Raw genomic sequence first — 22,822 nt, forward strand, 5'->3', positions numbered from 1 at the left:
CAACATTGTACATGACACATGCCGCAATCCAGACCGTTAAATTCTGGGTCCCGCCATAGATGGAGCATATACCCCAAAAACCGCATTGATCTTGCCATCTCAACCATCTTCCAGCCATTGAATTTGAATAGTTGATCAATTCATCTTTAGCAGTTGAAAGCTACCAATGGGATAGTTCTGATCATCCACAATTTTCATATGCTCCATCCATGACGGGCCCCACAATTAGGATGACTGCAATCTGTGTATAGTGAATACTTACTATAGTCCCACTCCGCAACATGCTGAAAACCAAAAAGAAAATGAAAAATGAAAAATTGAAAACAATGAAACAACAGAAGGAAGAAGGAAAAGCTCAAATCCCTCGGTAACACCTGAAATTGGAAACCTTAACCAATCTCAGTTGCATTTTTCAGAAAATCCATTTTCCAACGAAATATACAGACCAAACAAGTCGATGAAATGTCTTGTTCTACAGACTTTGCAAGCCAAAAGTTTCAATTAGATACAATAGAGGCGCCGACCGTAGCATGAGAATTTACCATGTTAAAATCTTCCGTGTCATGGCCGTGACCATCCATCAACCAGACTTGAATAACAAGATTGCCTTCTGATCCAAATAAAAATAGACAAAGTGGTTCGTCTCATGAGTCACATATGAACCTGCGCAGATGCAAGAGAACGGCAGTGAGGCAATCACAGTACCTTTGTTAGAATTCTACAACGAGAAATCAATTTCTGGGCCCTGCTAAGACACCTCTCAATTCTAATCTAAAAATGTGGTATGTGTGTACATATATATAGGCCATCCATCAGGGGCGCTCCACTTGTATTGCCCATGATCAGATAATCTGGCGGGCATGGTCATTGGACGTGCATATACTGAATGTGGACAGTTTTGTCTGTTTGTCAGTTTCTTTGTCACATACATGGTGAGAGCAACCTGTTGCTCCACCTAGACCTCACATGGGTGTGCAAGATTGGCAATGATCTCACTTCATCCGAAAGAAAGTACATGAAAGATAGTACATTCCAGTGGCGTACAAACAAAAGACAGCAACTATAATATTGCCAACGGAAAATGCAGGTAAATATATTTTCTGCATGAGTGATTCAGCCTCAAATCTTTTACTCAAGACCTACGAAGCAGCTTCACAATGCTAGTATGCCAATGGAAATTGACTGAATCATTTCTGTGCATAACATGGAAGGCGATTCAGTACACATTTTTTATTCGGTACACATTTACAAGTACAATTGGTTTGGTTGCTCGGGCATGGATTGGTTCTTGACCATCATTTGCGTCTCCTACTGGAAAGTGTTGCGGTGTTGCTCTGATGCTACTATCTATGGTGTTCTTCAGTTGAATGTGGTAGGCCGACCCAAAAGATGGGCAACTGCTGCTACTGATGTAGTGCATATGAATTCGAGCTTTTTTGTAGTAGATATCTTCCTACATTAGTTTTCTTCAAAAAATAACAGGTCGACTGCTGACTAATGTAGTGCATATGCATTTGACTTTTTTATTGTAATTTTGTAAATATGTTCCTACATAGTTCCCTACATATGAAGACAAAATGAGCTTTTGAAATCCATTCCTACATTAGTTTTCTATGTACTGAGAGGACAATAACTTCTGAAATGAAATCCGTGATGTGGGATTTCACGTAACAATCATATCCCCATCAATTGACAAGAAAAGACCAAACATTGATATGGTACGCACGCACGCATGCACACAAGAAAAGAAATAAAGAAAAAAGAAAAGAGCACTTGAGCAAGGGAACAAGTGAGAGAAGAAGAATAAATGCAAGCCAGGATAATCAGCTTTTGTGCCCTTGAAAGCCAATTCATGTGGTTCCCTTTGCTATAATCATCATGCATGATTCTTTCCATCGCACTGATCGTTCTCATTCCAGTTATTTTGCTATTTTGCAGCATGAGGGTTGTGCTTAAGTGCACAATCTGATTTAATTAAAGTAATCCCTGATGATATTGTCACAATGCAATGTAATGGTTTGGCAGGTGTCAATGAGTCAATGAGAGATTTGCCTCTTGCAGTTCCCTGTCACCGAAAAAGGTGTTCCTGGGCTTAGGAAGCACATGAGTAAGGTTGTCATGGTACTGGATGGCTGTTATAAAGTCTCGGCCAGTTTTGAGTAGGTTTCTCACATCAGTATATGAGTGTAAACACATGTTCGGTTGGCACACCAAACAGGGATCACCATGAAGGAATGATCTTGGATCCCAATACAAGAGCATATACTTCCACAGCGTGTATTGTTTGTCTCAGGCCTAAGGGTGTTACATGGAGACTGTTGCCACCTAGGAAGCTTTTATGCACATAAAGTGAGTCCCAATGTGGGGCAATACCCTGTGTATTTGGGTCTTTTGAAAGAGAAATTGTGTGCGCCCAATCAAGCACGAAATGAATCCCCGACTTTTTGGTCAGGGAGGATCACTGTGTGATCACCCAGTGAATCATGCCAACATACCCATCCTTTGTGTCCAAAGGATGTATTGAAAAGTTTCTGAAAAAGAAGAACTAAGTCCTCTTACTGTTCTTTTAAAAGGGCTTATTTTGGTAGGTGGGGATTACGAATCCAATGGGAGATCTTTAAGTTCTAATAGGTGAGGTCCACTTGATGGAATAGTGATGATGAAGTTGAGGGCTGGATGTAGAGAAGTAAAGGTGAGAAACTTTGGAGATCTGTGGCTATAGAAGATCACCTTCATCCTTTGGTTTTTACTCCATTTAAGGTAAGAGTGCTTTAATTCCCCTTAAATCTGGGGTTTTTTTTCTTTGCATATAACATGCCTACAGGCATGACGCAAGAAGTGTGTGATAAATGTGGGTCTTAAAGGTCTAATTTATGGGTCCTACAGCTTATCTGGTGAGCTTTGCAAGTATTATACACAAGTCCACAAAGGGGGATGAGCTTCAGCTTTTTTGGTTTTAGTAGCTTTAATAACCTTGCTACAAATAGGGGTCTGCGACAATATGACCCATGAAAGAAAAGGAATTCGAAAAATATTTGGGATTGTAGTTTAATATTTGCAACTAGTTGTGAACCTCGATTTAAGATGGAAGTTGTTGGAGTAGTGCTTTTTACAAGTGCATAGAAGTAACATCCAAGTACATATGAGGAGTTTGAAAAAGTATCCATGCTCTTTACAAGAAGGATATGACGCATTCTACCCGCCGGGGGCAAAATGTGGTAGAATCGGAAAGTGTTTCCTATGATATGAATGATGGGTTCAATTTATTCGAAGCAAGGTATTTCTTAACGGTAACGGTGGCCGTAACAGCCTCCACCGTTACCTTTATGATACGGGGTGTAACGGCTGTTAAGGGGGCCATAACGACCATTATGGTCTCTTTTTTTTGTTGATTTTTTATTTTTATTTTTTCAAAAACTTGTAACGGACCGTTACGGGGCCTTTACGGGGGGCGTAATAGACCATTACGGGAGTTGTAGGCCTTTGCGACCCCGTAACATGTAACGATTGCCACCGTTACCTTTGCGTAACAGCCTTTACGGCACACCATGATTAGAAGGGTATGACAAATTCATCTCATCATAATCAAATCCCTTGTGCATGAAACCAGAATTGGATCAATTTTTGGATAAGCCCATCTTTACTTGCAATAGTAAAAAAACATTTAATATATTAAGTTGGTGGAAGTTCAATACATCCATCCAATTCCTTCTAAGAGGCGCAAGGCATTCTAGTGATTCCTATTCCAACAGTTGCTTCGGAGTTGGCATTTAGCATGAGAGGTGAGGTACTCAATCAATATCGTAGCTCATTATCTCCCGACACCATTGCAGTTTTGAGTTGCACTCTGGATTGGTTTTTGGATAGACCGGATGATTTATAGAGGTAATTAAACTAAGCTTTAATTTGATGTGTTTCTTTAATCTTCTATTAATCTTATGATTTTTTTTTAACCTTTGTATCTTTCTTGTGTAGGAAAGATCCTATAAATTTTGTGTGGTTGCTCTCATTGCTATAACTTCTGAAAGTTTTTCATTATTGCCAAGGAAAATTACTTCTTATTTCTTATTTGTTTTCAACATATGGCACATGAACTTCATGTAAATTTGCGGTGGTATTATAGTCATGTAGCTATTTTGTTTTACTATCTTTTCCTTGATATAATATTTACCGTAATTGCAGTGAACCTAACTCTTTAACATGAACAATTATGGTACAGGTGATTGGGCGCTTTTATGGACAGATTAGTTGGAGTGTTTCTCATGAACTTTCTTTTTATGATTATTTGTGGAGATATTGGACATTAATGTGAATACTGCAAGGTTCTTTTTGTAAAAACAATGAGACAATGAGGATGATACCTTCTCTCTTTCTTTCTTTTTTTTCTTTTTTCTTTTTTTGAAGACGATACATGGTTTCATTTTGTGGATAGTAAATGGCCTGATGTTGAAAATGGTTTCTTTTTGTTTGATGGTTAGAAGGGTTCCTTTAGTTAAAGATGTCGGAAACTTATTCAAATTTATTGATAACTTTATATGACATCTTACTAAGACTTCTTTTTTCTTTTTCATTTAGATCATCGTGAGTCTAACGGTCAAGCAAACCCCCTCTTGTCGCAGCTGGATAGACTCCTGGTTTCTACAGACTAGATGAGCGAGGACTTCCGAGAATTGTGTCGAACCACAGGCCTATTCTGCTTAAAGTTAGGGGAGATAATTGGGGTCCAAAACCTTTCAGATTCGAATTAGCTTGGTTAGAAATCGGCGGCTTTCGGGATCTTGTATCTAAGTGGTGGGTTGGCTTTTTAGTGGAAGGTTAGGCTGGGTTTAGACTGGCTAGGAAGCTAAAGATGCTGAAAGAGAATCTGATGCTATGGAAGGCCGAGGTGCTTGGAAAGGAGGAGGAAGAAATTAACAAGTTGGCAAAAGAGATTCATAATCTCAACCTGATTGAAGGGGAAAGGGACCTGCTGGAAGAGGAGAGACTAAGAAGGGAAGACTTAACCCACAGATATGCTTCCAAGGCAAGAGAAGAAGAAATCAAGTGGCGTCAACAATCTCGCGCAATTTGGTTGAAAGGAGGAGACAAGAATACCCAGTACTTTCATAACATAGCTAGCGCCGGGGCTCGCAATAACAGAATCTCCTCTTTGGAAGTGGATGGCTCTACCTCTACAAACAAAGACAAAATTTATGCAGCAATCATTTCCTTCTATAAAAACTTGCTCACCGCCAATGATTGGGATAGACCGAAATGTTGGGTGTTCATGTCAACGAGGACCCGGCTCGGTTTGCTACTATTTTTGGTTGCCAATCTACTTCCTTCACTATAAAGTATCTTGGATTACCTTTATATATTGGCAAGACAACTCTCCACCTTTGGAATATGGTTATAGAAAGAATTGAACAGAAGCTCACCTCCTGGCAATGTAGATACCTTTCCTTGGGGGATCATCTATCCTTGATCAAGACAGCCTTCTCAAACATGCCAGTATTTTTGTCCCTATTCAAATGTCTGAGATCCATATTGGAAAGGCTTGAGAAACTACGGGATTTCCTTTGGAATGGGGCAAGCGAAGGGCGCAAGTTTCATCTTTTCAAGTGGGGAGAAGTTTGCAAGCCAAGTTGCAGAAGGGGGAGCGGGGATTAGAACCTTAGACACAGTAAATCCAGCCCTCCTTGGGAAATGGATATTCTCAGTGGAGGAGGATAGATTTTGGAGAAGGTTGATAGCCGCCAAGTATGGCTTACAAGAGGCTGGTTGGTTCGTCAGAATATCCGCACGATATCGAGCCTTAGGTGTTTGGAAAGGTATTGCATCCATGCAACAGTTAGTAGCAGAGGCATCTTCTTCAATCTAGGAAGAGGAACTCAGATTTGTTTCTGGGTGGATGTATGGTGCGGCTCTCAAGCGTTACAGGACGCCTTTCCGAGGTTAGCTTTGCTTGCTCCTAATATATTTATTCAGGTGGAAGAGTGCTATTCGTGGGAGGGGGACAATGCCGTTGGACTTCCTCCCTATCGAAGAGATCTTGAGGATGACAAGTTCGACCAGTTTAAAGGGGCTGCTAAATCTCTTAGACTCAACAAAGCCAAACTTACTTGTAGATGACAAGATAGTATGGACAGGAAATAGCTCCGCCAAATTCTTTGTTAAGTCGCTCTCATTTTTCCTTTTCAGCCTGTCTTCGACCTCACATTTGCATCTCGTTTCAACGTCAGACGGCGGGTTTCAGAAGTACGTGGTTAAATGGAAGTCACGCCCAGCTTCAGACAGCACGTGGCTCACTGAGGAGGAGCTTCAGAGACTTGATCCTGACATCCTGGAGCGGTTCAGGAGTTTTATTTCGCCAGTGACAAAATCTTTGCAGCCGGGGAGAATTGATAGGGACATCACGCGCACACGCGCACTCACGCCGCCCCCCTACGCACGTACGTACGTAGAAAGAGGACCCCACCACCGATCTGGCTAGATAACGACGTCCAAGGAGGGCCTCCTAGCTAGAAGTCAAGTTTTTGTTCAAAAAAGTGGCCCGATAGTCAAGAAAAACCCACCATGGGATCTCATGATCGTGGCCCACTCGTCGGATTGGTTTTATATTTTAGGTTTTGCTTATTGTTATTATTTAGAACATCATAAACGCTTTAGATTTCCTTATTTGGTTTTTATTTTAGTTTACTTCATCGCCAAGTAATAGGTGTCGCACATGGTGCGAGTTTTTGGGTACAGGGTACTCCCTATAAATAGGCCACCCCTTGTAGTTCTTTTCATTCATTGAAGCTAACAAAAAATTTCTGCTTTATTTTTCTTCTCTCTTCGTGAGTTGTGGAAGAATTCAAAAGTGGGTGCGAAGCCCTCCCTTTTCGAAGGGCTAACTACCGTGGTGCGAAGCCACATCGATCCCAATTCACCCCCATCTTTTTTTCCATCTTCCCCCACTATCCGTACTTCGAATTTGTCCTTTTGTTGCATCAGATTTCTTCATTACAGCAGGTTCCAGATTTCGGCCCGCAGGCGAGCTGAAACTTCAGCGGAGCACCACACACAAACCGTACATCGGATCAAGCTGAGATTTGGGGGTTTTAGAGTCCATCCATGGCCGACCAGGGCCATGGTGGCCTTTTTCTGAATAGTGGGCCCCACACACATGCGGCCGAGATCACACGCACGTTCGTCTGGGCCATTGTTGCTGTCCACACCCGGGATCATCTTTTGGCTCAGGTTTTTATCCTCTTTTATCCTCTCATAGCCGTTTTTCATGAATCCTAACCCTAGATTACATGATCCCTAATTGATTTGCCATTTTTTATCACCTTAGGGTTCCTTGAATTGAAATTAGGAAATCCCTTGGATTAGGGACTGATTTTTATGCATGAGTAGTTGATTTTATTTCCCTTTGACATCGTTTGGTTTATAATTTTTATTAGTCCAGTCCTAGCCTGTGTCGGCTTGGACCCGCATAGATTCCCCTTTTTAATTGAATGTTTGGATTTTCATGCGGGACGTGGAATTTGTGTGATTGTTTCTGAATTGGTAAGATCTAAGCCTGAAATCTTGCATATCATGTTTAATTTTCCATGTCCTGTATCAAATTTGGTATCAGAGCCTAGGGTTCTTGTAGGGGAATTCATTACATGTTTAGGGTTTGTTTGTTTATGTCCATTATGCATCAATTCTCATCATATATGGCTGTTTAGAGGTCCATAAACCCTAAAATAAGCTGCTGAAATTTTCTGTTATCCCCTTATTTGAATTATTTTAGAAATTAACTTAGTTTTATATTTCTAGGTTCAGAAACTTTCCTTTTCTGTTTTTTTTATAAACTAATTTTTTAGAAACTTTCTTAATCTGTTTTTAGAAACTAATTTCCTTTCCTTTTTCTTTTTTAGAAACCAATTTACTTTCCTTTTTCTTTTTTAGAAACTAAGTTACTTTCTATTTTTAGCAACTTTCCTTTTTTCATATTAATTCTCAGTGGAGGAGGATAGATTTTGGAGAAGGTTGATAGCCGCCAAGTATGGCTTACAAGAGGCTGGTTGGTTCGTCAGAATATCCGCACGATATCGAGCCTTAGGTGTTTGGAAAGGTATTGCATCCATGCAACAGTTAGTGAGCAGAGGCATCTTCTTCAATCTAGGAAGAGGAACTCAGATTTGTTTCTGGGTGGATGTATGGTGTGGCTCTCAAGCCTTACAGGACGCCTTTCTGAGGTTAGCTTTGCTTGCTCCTAATATATTTATTCAGGTGGAAGAGTGCTATTCGTGGGAGGGGGACAATGCCGTTGGACTTCCTCCCTATCGAAGAGATCTTGAGGATGACAAGTTCGACCAGTTTAAAGGGGCTGCTAGATCTCTTAGACTCAACAAAGCCAAACTTACTTGTAGATGACAGGATAGTATGGACAGGAAATAGCTCCGCCAAATTCTTTGTTAAATCGCTCTCATGCTTCCTTTCCAGCCTGTCTTCGGCCTCACATTTGCATCTCCTGTTTCATTATTGGCATTACCCCCCCCCCCCCCCCCCCCTATAAAAAAAAAAAGAGTCGCGGCTTTCGTTTGGTTAGTGGGCCAGAAGCATATTATCACAATTGATAATCTCCAAAGAAGAGCGATGATCCTTCCAAACATTTGCCTAATGTGCATGGCCAATGAATGATCGATCACCTTTTCATTCATTGTCCCTTCGTTTCTAAGGTTTGGGTTCATTTTCTATCATCAAACAACATTGCTTGGGTGACCAGGTCATGCCTAAGTCAGTGTAGGAACTTCTATGGGCGTGGCATGGGGAAGTTGGTAAAAATCGAAAAGTCTTATGGCAATTGCTCATCATGGCTATCTTTTGGGCAATTTGGAGAGCGAGGAATGCTCGATGCTTTCAGAATGTAACTATGGGGATCAGTGAGGTCATCTAAAGGATTGACCATTTGGTCGCCCAATGGGTGGTCCATGTTAAGGCGGGTTAGGTCGGTCCCTCTTTTGAGTGGCCACCTTTTTGTCAAGCTTGTATTCTTTCTCTCACTTGCAAGTTTTCTAATAAATTTATCATTACCTCTCGAAAAAAAAGTAGTGTTTTAACCCTCTGGTCATTTGACTATTTTTGTTGCATCTGCAGCATTATTCTACTTTCTTCTAAATAATTAAATGTAGCCTATTTTTTGAGGGTTTATGATTTTGTTTCCATTGGCTTTAGGATTATGATCGTTGGCCTTCGATTATGATTTTTTTTTATCACAAAGGATGGTAATATTGACTGGTGGAACATGTGAACATAGACGTGGACCATTGGTCAGTTCTTCTATAATTGTCCGTTCCATAGCAAGTGCCTCTTAAGTGATCCTAAATTCCTAATGACCAGAGATAAGGATGCTTTTGCTGCGGACATAGGTGGGCCACGTGTTACGTAGATCTGATCAGTTTAAGAGTGTAGGTAGCCAAATTGATGATCTCACTGGGCTAGTTTTTGGATCCCTATATGTGCATGATGGGCCACACATAATGAGCAGTCCGGATATTGTGTAACAAATGGGAATGTATGTTACAACTTACACGTAAACTAAATTATGGGCATATAGTGTTGGGCTCAGTCTCGGGCCTGTGGTTTGCCTGTCATGGGCCTGGGCCAAGCTTGAGCCTATGCTCTACTTTGCAGGCTGGGCTTAGACAGACCCTGGCCTGCCCAGTTGACAGCCCCTGTGCTGCAGTGACACTATGGTCCCCCTACAATGTGTGTAAAGTTAATTTTGATTTTTTATTTTTATTTTTACAAATTATCAAGGACTGATATTTAATAGAGTTCAGCGGTTGACATCAAGTCTAGGCAGGATTTCTATACATACATGTATTGTAGATGACATATTACTGGGAATATTAAATAATAATAAAAACGTCGCCGTTTTTAAAGATCTTTTGTAGAGGGAGAAAACCCTTAAAAGTATATATTTGCATTGTGCGGTTTGATTATTCTCCCGGTTTCCTGTTCTTATCGCTTTCTACAAATTTCCATCTACTCTACATGAGAGAGAGAGAGAGAGAGAGAGAGAGAGAGCTCCTATAGTAACCAAAACAGGAGAGACGGAGAGAGAGAGAGAGCTCCTATAGTAACCAAAACAGGAGAGACGGAGAGAGAGAGAGAGCTCCTATAGTAACCAAAACAGGAGAGACGGAAAATGCATCAATGTATTTAGTACTTGTATCTATGTCTCCAAGTGTGTATGCATTCACATATATGTATATGTTTATGTTTATGTATATAAAAAATAAAATACAGACCATAATATCCAGCTGAAGTAACAAGCTCATCTTGCAATAAGAAAAGTTCCTACCAAGAATAAGAAGAGTTTGAAGCTTTTAAGCCATAATAGAGATCACCAAGGTTTTCAATTATGGAGGAAGTCTATAAAACTAAAAAATCTTAAATGTACAATTACCAGGATTCAATCTGACTGACCATTTCCTTAACAATGAAAAAGAGAGTCGAGTGATTTGTGGTCATCGATAATGCTTTGATAAAGGCAGGCACCCAAATATAGCACAATTTGTCAAATACAATACAATCAAGGTATTCAAAAATGGTTACATAATGGTAATGGTGGGAACTGTTACACATTACATGGCCGTAATGGTCATTACGGAAAAAATGGCCTGTAATGGCCCCGTAACGGCCTGTATTGTAACAGTTACAACCATTGTTACCATTATTGAATACCTTCAATACAATAATTAATCATCACCATCATCATCATCGCATCACCTAAGCCTTACCCCAATTATTGGGGTTGGCTACATGAATCTTGTTCCACCATTACAGTCCAGAAAGCTACATGACCAAACCATCCAAGTCTACTTTACCTCATCTAATTGCCTATTGATACGACTCCTAGGTTCCCTTGAATTCATTGATTTCTAATTTTATCCTTCCTTGTCTTGCCACTCGTCCATCTCAACATCTTGAATTCAACTACACTCATCCTATGAACACGTTGTTCTTTAACTGCCCAACATTTTGTCCCATAAAGCATCACTTCGCTGGTCTTATTAGCCATCTTATAAACTTCCCCTTTCAATTTGAGTAATACACGACAATCCCATAAAACTCCAAAGGCACATCTCCATTTCTTCCACCCAACTTGAATTCTAGGGGCAACATCCTTCTCAATCTCTCCACTCTCATGAATTATTGACCTACGGCATTGAAAGTGATCATTTTGGGAAACTTCTTAGTCAGCAATCTTAACTACTTCCTCGTTTTCACTCCTATTGTTACTAAAATTGCACTCATATAATCTGTTTTAGTCCGACTAACTTTAAATCCTTTAGATTCTAGAGCATCCCTCCATAAATCTTGCTTTGTGTTTACGCTTCTCTTGTCTTGTCAATCAAAACTATCATCTGCAAACAACATACATCATGGGATCTCTTCCTACAAATGCCTCGTTAACTCATCCATTACCAATGCGGAAAGGTATATGCTCAATGCCAGCCTTGGTGTAAGCCTGGAGTAATTGGGAACTCATTTTTCTCTCCACCAGTAGTTCTCGCATTTGTTATTGTTCCCTCATACAAATCCTTAATTATGTCAACTTCTTTCTTTCCCAACACCATACAAATTAACTCTCTAAGGACCATATCATACGCTTTCTTTAAGTCAATAAAGACTGTAAAGATCCTTCCTCCTCTCCCTATATTTCTCTATCAATTGTCTAAATAGGAAAATATAGCTTCAGTGGTAGACCTCCCGGGCGTGAAACCAAACTGATTTTCTGATACATTCATCTCATGCCTTAGTCATTGCTCAGTCACTCTCTCCCAAAGCTTCATAATATGGCTCAAAAGTTTAATCCCATGATAGCTAGTGTAGCTGTCTCCTTTGTTCTTATAAATACGTAGAATGGTACTTTTCCTGCATTCATTTGGTATTTTCATTGATCTTATAATCTTGTCAAACAACTTTACCAACCAAAATAACCCAGTATCTCCTATACACTTCCAAACCTCTATTAGCATACCATCCAGTCCAAGGGCCTTTCCTGTTTGCATAAGCTTTTTTCACTTCAAATATTCTAGTCCTATGAAATATCCATGGCATCCAACATCATTTCAATTTATGGTTCTTTCTATTCCTATACCCTCAAAGTGGTTGTCATCAATGTTCGAGTTGTCAGTATCGCTACAAGTTTCGCTGGCCGGAGATAAAGATATAATATCGTTATTGCCGATAATCGGAAATGCAGGGAAAAAGGGGGAAACATGGAGAAAATGGTGGAATTTTTCAGTGAAACTTCAGGACATGCCTAAATACATATATTTACATATTCATGAATGAAAAATTTGCAAAAAGAATGCATTAAATTAGAAGTTTTCATTTAATGGGGGCCAAAAGGGATGCATTGTCATAAGAAATCACTCAAATAGTGACCAAAATGAGTTTATATAATACAAATGCAAGCTTATAACAATTAAGACATGCAAAAGTAAATGAATTATAAAAAAAAAAATACACATTTCTGGCATTGTTTCATCCCCCACATAGAGTGATTATAGATTGATTGATCAAATGATAAATACCGTCTGATTTTTCAGATAACTCGGTATGTTATAGCTACTGATTGGATGGCTGCGATTTCTTGTCCTATGAGACACCTGCAGTTGAGTCACTACCTTAATACAGATGCACCACCATCCTTATGGGCAAAATACAAATCCATCACACGTGCTAATGTGGCACATGTGACGTAGATCCAAAACGTTAATCATTTAACTCTTTTACTTATAAGGCTAGGATTGGCCCATTGCCAAATGGGACCCTTGCAAATAATTTCTGGCTGTCCCATGTATTTTAAGACCCACTTTAATATGGGTCGATCCACGTATGCTCACACACGATCAAATTTAAAGATGGCGGGCCCTACTTATTAGTGGCTAATCCTATGATCCCTCAGATGAGCCCTGTATAAGCCCATGAAGGTACGTGGTTTTGGTGTGTAGTTCTTACTACCAATGAGAATATGGCGGCTCAAAATCACTGTGATCGGTTCATTCCTACCGTTAGATGGTATAGTTTCAATTCACATTGTCCCCGCGGTGAGGTCCACTTGAGATTTGGATATACTTAGTTTTTGACCCCATATAATTTACTCAGTACGCAATTAGCGTCCTCACACGACACATGTACCCGTAGGGACGCGGATTAGCTATGACGGGTTGAGCAGCGACACTTGCTACTGAGGTGACGTCGAGCGGTTATGTGGCCCCACCATGCTTTATGTTTCGTATCCACGCCGTCCAACCATTTGAAGATATCATTTTAGTGAAAGAGATAAAGAAAGAGTCAGATCCAAATCTCTAATGGACCACACCACATGAAAACAATAATGATTGGATATCCACCATTAAAATCCTCCTAAGGCCCACGGTACTGTTTATTTGACATCCAATCTGTATGATTAGGTCATACAGACCTAGATGAGGGGAAAATCAAATATTAGCTTGATCTAATACTTTTATGGGCCCCAAAAAGTTTTTAATGGTCTACATTCGTTTAACACTGTTTTCTGTAATGTGGTCCACTTGAGATTGGGATATACCTCATTTTTGGTCTCATACCCTAAAATGGTCTAGAAAAATAGATGGTCGGTGTGGATACAACACATACATCGTGGTGGGGCCTACAGAACTTGGTGACGTCACCTCGGTAGCAAGTTTCACTGCGCGCAGGAGTCATTGCGCAATTAGATACATCAAACGGATTGAGCCAATGCCCAATGGTCGGTGCTCCGTGGACCTCAAACATGATGTATGTGTATCATCCATGCCGTCTAATCCATTTTACAGATAATTTTATGGTAAGAACCCAAAAATAAAGTGGATCAAAATCTCAAGTGAACCACACAGCGTTGATTGAACTCTCACCATTAAAAACTTCCCAAGGCTACAACAGTTTTGGATCAAGCTGATATTTGTTTTTAGCCTTTATCCAGGTCCATATGACCTAATCTACAGTCTGTATGACCTAATCTACATGTTAGATGTCAAATAAACATTACAATGGGCCTTAGGAGGTTTTTAATGGTAGACGTTCAATCATTATTGTTTTCCCATGGTGTGGTCCACCTGAGATTCTGATGAATCTTATTTATGGGACAAACGATTAAAATGACGTTTAAAAATGAATGGACAGTGTTGATAAAACAAATAGATCATGGTGGGGCCCACATAGCACTTGCGAGTTGCGACTAGCCACCTGGTAGCGTCACTAGCCAAACCGAATGGATGCGAATTGCGTCCTACCCCCGGCCGGACGGTAATCCGTCCGGGCAGGGCTCTGTGGGGCCCACCGTGATGTAAGTGTTTTATCCATGCCGTTCATCGCTTTTATTAGATCATTTTAAGGTATGTACGTAAAATTGAAGTAGGTCCACAACTCCAGTGGATCACACCGGAGGAAGTTGCAGTGATAATGACACCCACCGTTGAAACCTTTCTAAGGGCCACCGTGATGTTTTTTTATCATCCAACCTATTAATAAGGTCATGTAGACTTGGATGAAGTGAAAAAACAAATATTAGCTTGATCCGAAACTTCTCCAGCTTCAAGAAGTTTTTAATGGTGGACATTAAATCCCCACTTTGTGGTCCACTTATGCCCTGAACCTTTCTCAGTGTTTGGCTCATACCTTAAAATAATCTGAGAAAAGCGATTAACGGCTTGGATAAAACACTTACATCACGGTGGGCCCCACAGAGTCCTACCTGGACGGATTACTATCCGGGCGGGGGTAGGACGCAATCCGCGTCCAACCGCATCACGTCTGAACATAGATAAATCTTCAGGCTAGTTTTTCTTCAAGGGAAAAAAAAAACCTAAAATTTTGTGGAAGAGAGATCGCCGCCGAAGAAAGGGGGGTTTTTGAAAGAGGGTTGATGCCGAAGAGTGATTTTCTTACCTGCAAATCCGAACAAAATGTCTACAACCGACACTATTGATCGAGGCGTTCTTCCGAGCTCCGACTTCCGATCAACAAGTGGGCAACCTTCTCAATTCCGATATTTTTTCCGATTTTTTGAAAGAGGGGTTTTCTAAGTTCCGATATTTTTTCCGATTTTTTGAAAGAGGGGATCGTGGTTGATTGCTACAGTGCGATAATCTCGATATTGTCGGCGATAATCCATGATTTTCACCAATATCTCCGATATTTCACCGATATGTACGATATTTTGCCGATAATCTGAAGAGAAACGAAATAATGGGATTTCAGTATCGCTAGACTAGCGATACCGATATTATCGGCAATATTTCGATAATATCGCCGACAATTTAAACACTAGTTGTCATTCACAATACAATAATTAATAAACCAAAAATGAAAACACTGGGAAGCAAACGCACTTTGGCATACTCTCTGCAACTCCTTTTTAGTGTTGAGTCTACGTGACAGGTACACCAATCATCCATAGTAAAAAAGCCAAGGTGTATCAACATGGTTACATGAAAGCATAACAATGTATTAACAAGCATGGATTATCTCAAGAATAGGAAATCGATTTTCCTAGTATTTGCTTACTTTGTTGGAAAGGCGAGGAGTCAGTGAAATTTGGGCATTTTCCTACCAACCCTTTGAGATGGTGTGGATACTCCCAAGCTCGATAGATCTATTTTTGGGATGGTCCTCCAAGCCGTTCAAAGGATAACCGGACAAGTGTTGTGGAATGCCTTGTGCCATTGTGTGGGCAATGGAAAGAGTGCAATTGCATAATCTTTTAAGGTATCAATCTCCCATGTTCCATGTTTAATATAAAATCAAGCATGGCCCGATGAGTAAACATCAATGGTTGCTCAGACCCAGTGAGTAACTGGTAACAAGTATTCCTCTAATGTCAAAACTCTCAGTACCCCAGAGAAAGTGGGGTCAGGTGGGGGCATTTCTGGTATTTCATTTCCTGGGATAAGCAATGAGGTGAGTTCCCATACACAAGTGTTGAACATAACAATTTACGATGTGATTGCATTCTTGTTCGAGTAAACCAGTCAAGGGTCATCAAGTTGAATATAGGGATCACAAATGAAAATGCTGCAATGGTTCTATGGGTAGAAGATGAGGAAACCAGTGACAAGAGGCTTCCTGCATATGTTGGTGGCCTAGACATGATTGATGATCCCTATTCATCTCCAGTGATGGGTTGAATAGACAAACTTCATGGGCTGAGGAAGCAAAGGGGTTGGAGCTTGCAGAAACTCAAGAGGGAGAAGTTGGGCCACAGTCCATAGAGGATTTCAAGTGGTGAAGCGGGAGGTTATCTATGTGAGCTTGCCTATCAGTGTTTCCATTGATCCAGGATGCATAAAATTTGATGGCTCCTTGGGCATCTGGAGAAGAAGGAAAAATCATCTATAGCCATTGTGGTATCTCTAGTAAGAAAACCATTGAGGGATTAGAGGGAGGTCCAAAACCTTTCCCTATAAACTACAATAGCTCCAAGGGAAGCAAAAGGGAGGAAAAGTCTAGTGCTACACGTGCTCATGGATCCAAGTGAAGGCCACTAAGGAGAGGGCCCAATGAAGATCGTAGCTTGGAATGTTAGGGGCCTCAGATGCTCCATGAAAGGGGCTTTAGATATAAGCCCCAGACACAAAACGACTCTACTTGCACTCTCCTTGGCAAGCACACCCACTATATAGTTTGTTTCTCTGGCTATATGGCTCGAAGAAACAAAGAGAGTAGAATAAATCCTTTATTTGGTTGCCTCTAGAGGCACACATCCAAGGAGGGACATATGTATCAGAAGCCTAAGCGATGATTTTTTAGGAATCACCTTCTACAGCTTTGCTATGCCCCCACATGTACAAGGCAGCTTATGTATCAACATATGCGTCGGCATGGCACATAGCTGAGAGATCCAATCCATCTATCAAGGAAGACCCACTGTACAGATGCAATGATCCAGAATCAAGTCAGTCCACTGATCAAGATGGTCATAGCTTATGGAACCAATGTACAGATAAAGAAAACTTCGTTGAAGCTTTCCAAGTCCTCCAACTATTTCTAACATTGTGAGCCACCTATGAGCGGACCATCCTGATTTTTGGGTGAGATCATCTTGAATGTTGAACCCACCTGACGGCAAGCTTGGATGTTGTACGTCTGTAAGAGCATGTGGTGGCATGGAGATGGTATACCTCATGTAGAATATGAGCTTAGCAAGCCTCTCACCTTCTATAATGAGATGGCCACCACTATTGAAGTGATCGAGGGAAAAGGGGGAAAAACAACTTTTAAAGCTTCCAACTATGCTCACCTAGAATCACCAACTCCCATCGGACCTAAGAACACCAATTTAAACTCCCGTTTATCAACTCTTAAGACACTTTCAATCCCAAGTATCCCTGGAATCCCCTAAGAGCTACCATCCACATTGGCTTCCACCACCAATTTAATGAACAAAACCCAGGAGGCAATTTTAGGCCGGACGCGGTTCCTCTCCCAAATCACTATGTGATGCAGGACAGACGATCTAACCTAGAATGATGCAAGGAGATCATCAATGGATTAACTAGAATAATTTAAAGCACAAAATAATGATAATCAATCACAAGCTTAATGAATTCAAGTATTTCACTATGCTCAGATTCAAGACTAAATCACAACTCATCAGTTAGATCTTATAAAACATTATTAGATAGGACCTATGGAAGGTAGGACTTCCATCTAGCATAGGAATTGATCTAACTCTAAAGGGAATCAGCTGGTTTGTTAAAAAGTTTAAGAACGAGGGTTTTGGGATTTGGATATTTTGGAAATTAGGGTTTAGAAGTAGGGTTATGAGGAATTAGGATTTTGAGAGTTAGTTTTTGAGAATTAGGGTTTTAGGAAACTAGGGTAGGAAATTGGGTTTTAGGGATTGGAGTTAAATATAGTAAACAAAGGATGAAAGGGAGCGGGAGGTTGACCATACGGACATCCCTACAAGTCGGTCCATACGGTTGTATGGACGGGTGGGTACGTACGGCTAAGTATGGCCGTACGGGTGTACGGTTAGGGGGGTGGTTGGATGGGAGTTTGAAACGGGTTAGGTTACGGGTGTATGGATTTGAAAAAGGAAGAACAATGATGGAGATGGAGATGGAGATGGTTTGTTGTGGAGAAAGAAGGAAAAAGAACTAGAAAGAAAGAGAAAAGAGAAAAGAGAATAAACATATTTTGATGAAAGAGAATGAATAAGAAGGATAACTTGGAATCACTCCAATGGCATCACACCAAATCACTCCAATCACAAGAAATTTTGCTTCATCTCAAAGCTAGGAGAAAGAAAAACTTTTTTTCATATATTTAATAATGATTAGGGTGTGGACGTCCAAGCCTTATATAGTCTCATAAAAGACTTTTTACAAAAAGAAAAAAGAAACTCTCAGATAAAAAGTATCACATAAAGACGCTCAATAAAATAAATTTTGTTCCTAACTCCCTAAACGGCTAAACGCAGCAAAAATATAAGCTAAACCAAAAAATAATAAACATGTAAACAACTAAATAAACTAAACTTTTTCATGGCCCATGATGAAGATGTTCAATGACGATGATCCAACGCTCGGAATGCTCAAACTAAGTAGCCCACATGAATCTTCCTAGTGCGGGGCCTTCAAAGATGCATAATCATGCATATAGGGTGTTCAACAGGCTAGGCACTCGAATTGGGCCCACGGGGCCCGATGTATGCATCACCTAGCCATAAAGAAACGGGAGCTCTCCTCCTCTGGCATAATCTAACTGGTGTTCAGATGTCCTCATCACTATGCCAATTTCTTAAAAGCTCAGAGACAAGAACACCCTTTAAGGCTATAGACACAAGGCCACAATATATAAAAGATTGTCTACTTATCTTTGTTATGGCCAACAAAGGAAAAATTAAGGAGCAATTTTATAAGACGGCTTCAAATGTTCGATGGCTAGAACACAACATGAGAAGAGATTGAGTGGTGCGGAGATGAGGTTGTTGAGACAAATGAGTGCAAATGCTGGGAGAATAAATTGAGAATGCAGGTATCTGAAATCAACAAAAAGAAAGAAAGAAAGAAGAAATAAAAAAGTAGTAGGCATCCAAAGCAGCCTAGGAGTGGTCACAATAAGAGAGATTTATGGAGAGCAAATTAAGATGGTTTCATGTGCTACGAAGAATGGAGAAAGCTCCACTAAGAAGGGGAACATTGATTAGGGTTGAACAACCTGAAAAGAGAATGAGAAGAAGACCTAAAAGATCTTGGATCAAAGTGGTAAGCAGGGATATGAAGACATATCTATGTACCAAAGATAGAGCCTGAGATAGGATTGATTGGCGAAATATGATTGGTACCCCAATCAGATGGGATAGAAAATGCTGATGATGATTATCAAAGCAACAAAAGATGGTGTTACCTAGAAATTCTATTATTTCATTCCTTCCAAAATTACTAGCTCTAATAAATAAATAAATAATTTTAAAAAAAAAAAAAAATCCTTCAAATTTCCCAAAGGATAGCAAACAACTGCAATCGTCAGAAGATCTTCCTCCAGGGTGAGGCCAGCTAACCAAACAGAAAGAAGGTCCTTCAATGAACCAGGAAGAACCCAAGCCATCTAAAACAAACTAAAAAACTGTGACAGACATTCCCATGCCATATCACAGTCAACTCCACATTCTTCAACACATCAAACATCTACCTTGGGTGCTGCTTTTCCTCGGCCTAGAGATCCACCAACCTTTAGAGGCATAAACTCACAGCACGAATTGTTACAAGAATGTCCGTTGTGATACAGAGAAAGGCAAGATATGAAGTGGGTTCACATGGAGACAAAGTAGAGAACATTATAACTCCTTCCATTTAGCAATTTGGTTCACCTTCTAAGGTGAGACAAGTAAGTAACCAAGTAAACCGTCATGGGCGAAACATGTGAAATTGGAACTAGACTTGGAGAAAAAGGAAAGCAAGAAAGAAGTGGAATGGAGGAATTACATAATCCTTGTCAAATAAGCCTTGGGAAACCTTGAGTTTCAACAAGTGGGGAAAATAGTTCAATGATCCAAGCCATTATCAGATGGGGGCACAATGGATGGCAAAGCCCCCAAAAAGTTGTCCCAGATGGGACATCAGTCAGGAAAGAAAAAGGCTCACCACTCAATGAAAAAAGTTCAGATTAGATGGATAGGGGTTAGGATATTCCATTAAGGAAGATTCTAGGGGCATGATCCATTCATGATTGGGCCATCAAATTAATGGTCTGGGTCAGCAAACCACTCTTCCCACTATTGGGGACTGAAGTCCCATGATACTACACATACCCATGGGCAGATGATTACATAATTTCTCAATGCAAGATCAAGTGCGTAGATCAAGTCAAGTGTGTATAAGATCACACAAAGATCCAAGAAAGTTAATTGACAATGTCAGAAAAACACGATGAACTGTAACTCTTGATGACTTCGCCTTGCCTTTTTGATACATAATCTAAGATGGAGTGCGCATTTCAAACTAAACCCAACAAACCTGAAACCCAGTCCAAGGCTTATGATGACTTCTATAACAAAATCACCCAAAATATCCTCCCATACAGACATCTAACTCTTCATCAATTTGAATTCTTCTAACGTCTCTCTCTGAACACATAGGATCAGTGGAAGAAGCTGAGAGGTTAGCTAAGCTCACACATGTAGAGCATTTCCGATACGTACACAGACACATATGCCAATGTGGCACACTTGTATGAGATCCCCATCAGGTGCGCCACACTGGTTAGATCTTTTGGCTTAAAAATCAGGTTGATTTCATTCTTGAGGTAGGCACATGACATGCAAAACAAACAAATGCCTAAAACAAATTTTTCTAGCCACTGATTTGTTTTGTACACTTTAGCCGACCTGAGGAGTCAAACGACCTGATCTGCATGCCAGGACGCCCAAACAGTGTGACCCACCTGACTGAAAGCTCTGATCTCGCACACGTGCCATATTGGCATGTATTCTATCCACGAGAGCGTAGAAAATGCACCCATACAACACTTACATATAATCAACACCCAATGCAGGTAACAAAATTTCAAAATCCACTCTCTGAGTCAATTCTACAAACACATTGCAGACATAAATACTCCCAAAAACAGAAAACAAGCCAAAGAAGGGCAGATCGAAGAAACATGAAACAAGCAAGACCCAAAAAAAAAAAAAAAGAAATGATAGAAGAATTAGAACGAAAATGCCCGAGAAAATACCGAAATTGCGCCCAACGATGCAATGCCAGGTGGCGCCGTACTTCTTATCGAACTCCTTCTTGATGTACTCGGCAATGTCCTTCTCGACGCCGTGCTTCTCAACGGCCTGAAAGAATCCGATTTTCCCAGCAGAAAAGAAAAAATGTTAGGAAGGACAAGAAGGTAAAAAGATGAAAAGATGAAGGGCAAAATGGGGAAGGAAGGACAGATGCGAACGGAGAGAGCGCAGTCGATGGCGTCTTTCTGCATGTCATCTTTCATGTCTGCGCTTTTGATGGTGACCTTCTTGGAAGCAGCAGCAGCAGGAGGAGGAGCACCAGAAGCCGGTGGTCCCGCGGGCTTCCTGTCCTCGGAGGTCTTGGAGAAGGAGAGTCCTCCTCCGCCCAGGACTTTCCTATTCTCCTCCGTCATCTCTCTCTCTCTCTCTCTCTCTCAAGCTGTGGTGGACGTTGCTGAGCTCTCTCTGCTGCCTGCAATGAAGGAGAAATGATATGGTAGAGCTGGTTCCACAGTGTGATGTATACACCCCCTCCATCACACACGTGGCAAGCAAGACGCTGGACTGAGACCGCTCATCTAGTGTACCTTACCACAGATGGATGATGGTTATTATTTTATTTTATTTTTAAATCAAGTGATCCTAGATGTTCGATTTTTTACCTTCAGCTGAACGGTGGAAAATAAAGTTGGTTAGTGGTTAGCATTCAGCCGTGAAAAGTAAGGGAAAGTGATAGACGGGATTTTCGATCCATATGGTTTTTTGAACCATGGACCATCGGTTGTGAAGGCAACTAGGTGGACAGTCCCGATCTGCTCCATCTACACTTGCCACGTGTATGGAGGAGAGGGTATCTATCGTGTCATGATAGAGCCGGCTCTACCATAACGTTTCCCTTGCTCTACTCTCCGCCGGTGTTGGTGGGCATGGAAGTTATGAGAGAAAATGGTGAGGCATTCGCGCATGGATATAGTAATAAGGGATGCGCGGCACCAGTGCCGACGTGGGGCGCGTGTGGTGGACACGGATCGGTCGTCAGGTGGTGAGCCACGTCAACAGGCCCCATCGTGAAAACCCAGAAAGTACACTCATACGGTAGATCATGCTAGGTTCACTCCTGATAGGTTAGATCTGGAAGCGGATGGACGCGGATTGCGTACTGACACTGCCAGTAGCCACGGCGCCACTGGACGGTGCCCTGTGGGGCCCACAGTGATGTATGCGTCTAATCCACTCCGTCCATCCATTTTGAATCATCATTCTAGGCATGATCTCAGGTATTGGGCAGAATAAAATCTCCAACAGACGACACTACAGGGAATAGTGGTGATTGAACGCCCACCATTAAAATTTTCTTGGCGCCACCAAAGTTTTGGATCATATTGATAACTATGATTTCCCTTCATCCAGATCTTTTTGAACTAATCAACGGATTGGATGGTAAATAAACATTACAGTGGGCCTTAGGAAATTTAAGACCCAATCAACAACGGTTTTGCTGTGGTGTGGTTCACCTGAGATTTGAACCTGCCTATTTTTTTTTTTATATAATTCTCTATAATAATGATTAAAAAAAAAAAAATAGATGGA

At 40.8% G+C, this 22,822-nt stretch overlaps 1 protein-coding gene across 1 annotated transcript; it reads right to left on the bottom strand.

Moving 5' to 3' along the window:
- Nucleotides 1-364: 364 nt before the first annotated feature.
- Nucleotides 365-21,730, bottom strand: LOC131225397 (uncharacterized). Its single transcript, XM_058220924.1, has 3 exons — nt 21,451-21,730; nt 21,235-21,340; nt 365-663 (listed from the first exon to the last, which is right to left on the bottom strand). The coding sequence occupies exons 1-3, from the start codon at nt 21,643-21,645 to the stop codon at nt 581-583; spliced, it is 384 nt and encodes a 127-aa protein (XP_058076907.1). The 5' UTR covers nt 21,646-21,730; the 3' UTR covers nt 365-580.
- Nucleotides 21,731-22,822: the final 1,092 nt, after the last annotated feature.

Source organism: Magnolia sinica, chromosome 14, assembly GCF_029962835.1.
Source record: "Magnolia sinica isolate HGM2019 chromosome 14, MsV1, whole genome shotgun sequence".
Classification (NCBI taxonomy): Eukaryota; Viridiplantae; Streptophyta; class Magnoliopsida; order Magnoliales; family Magnoliaceae; genus Magnolia; species Magnolia sinica.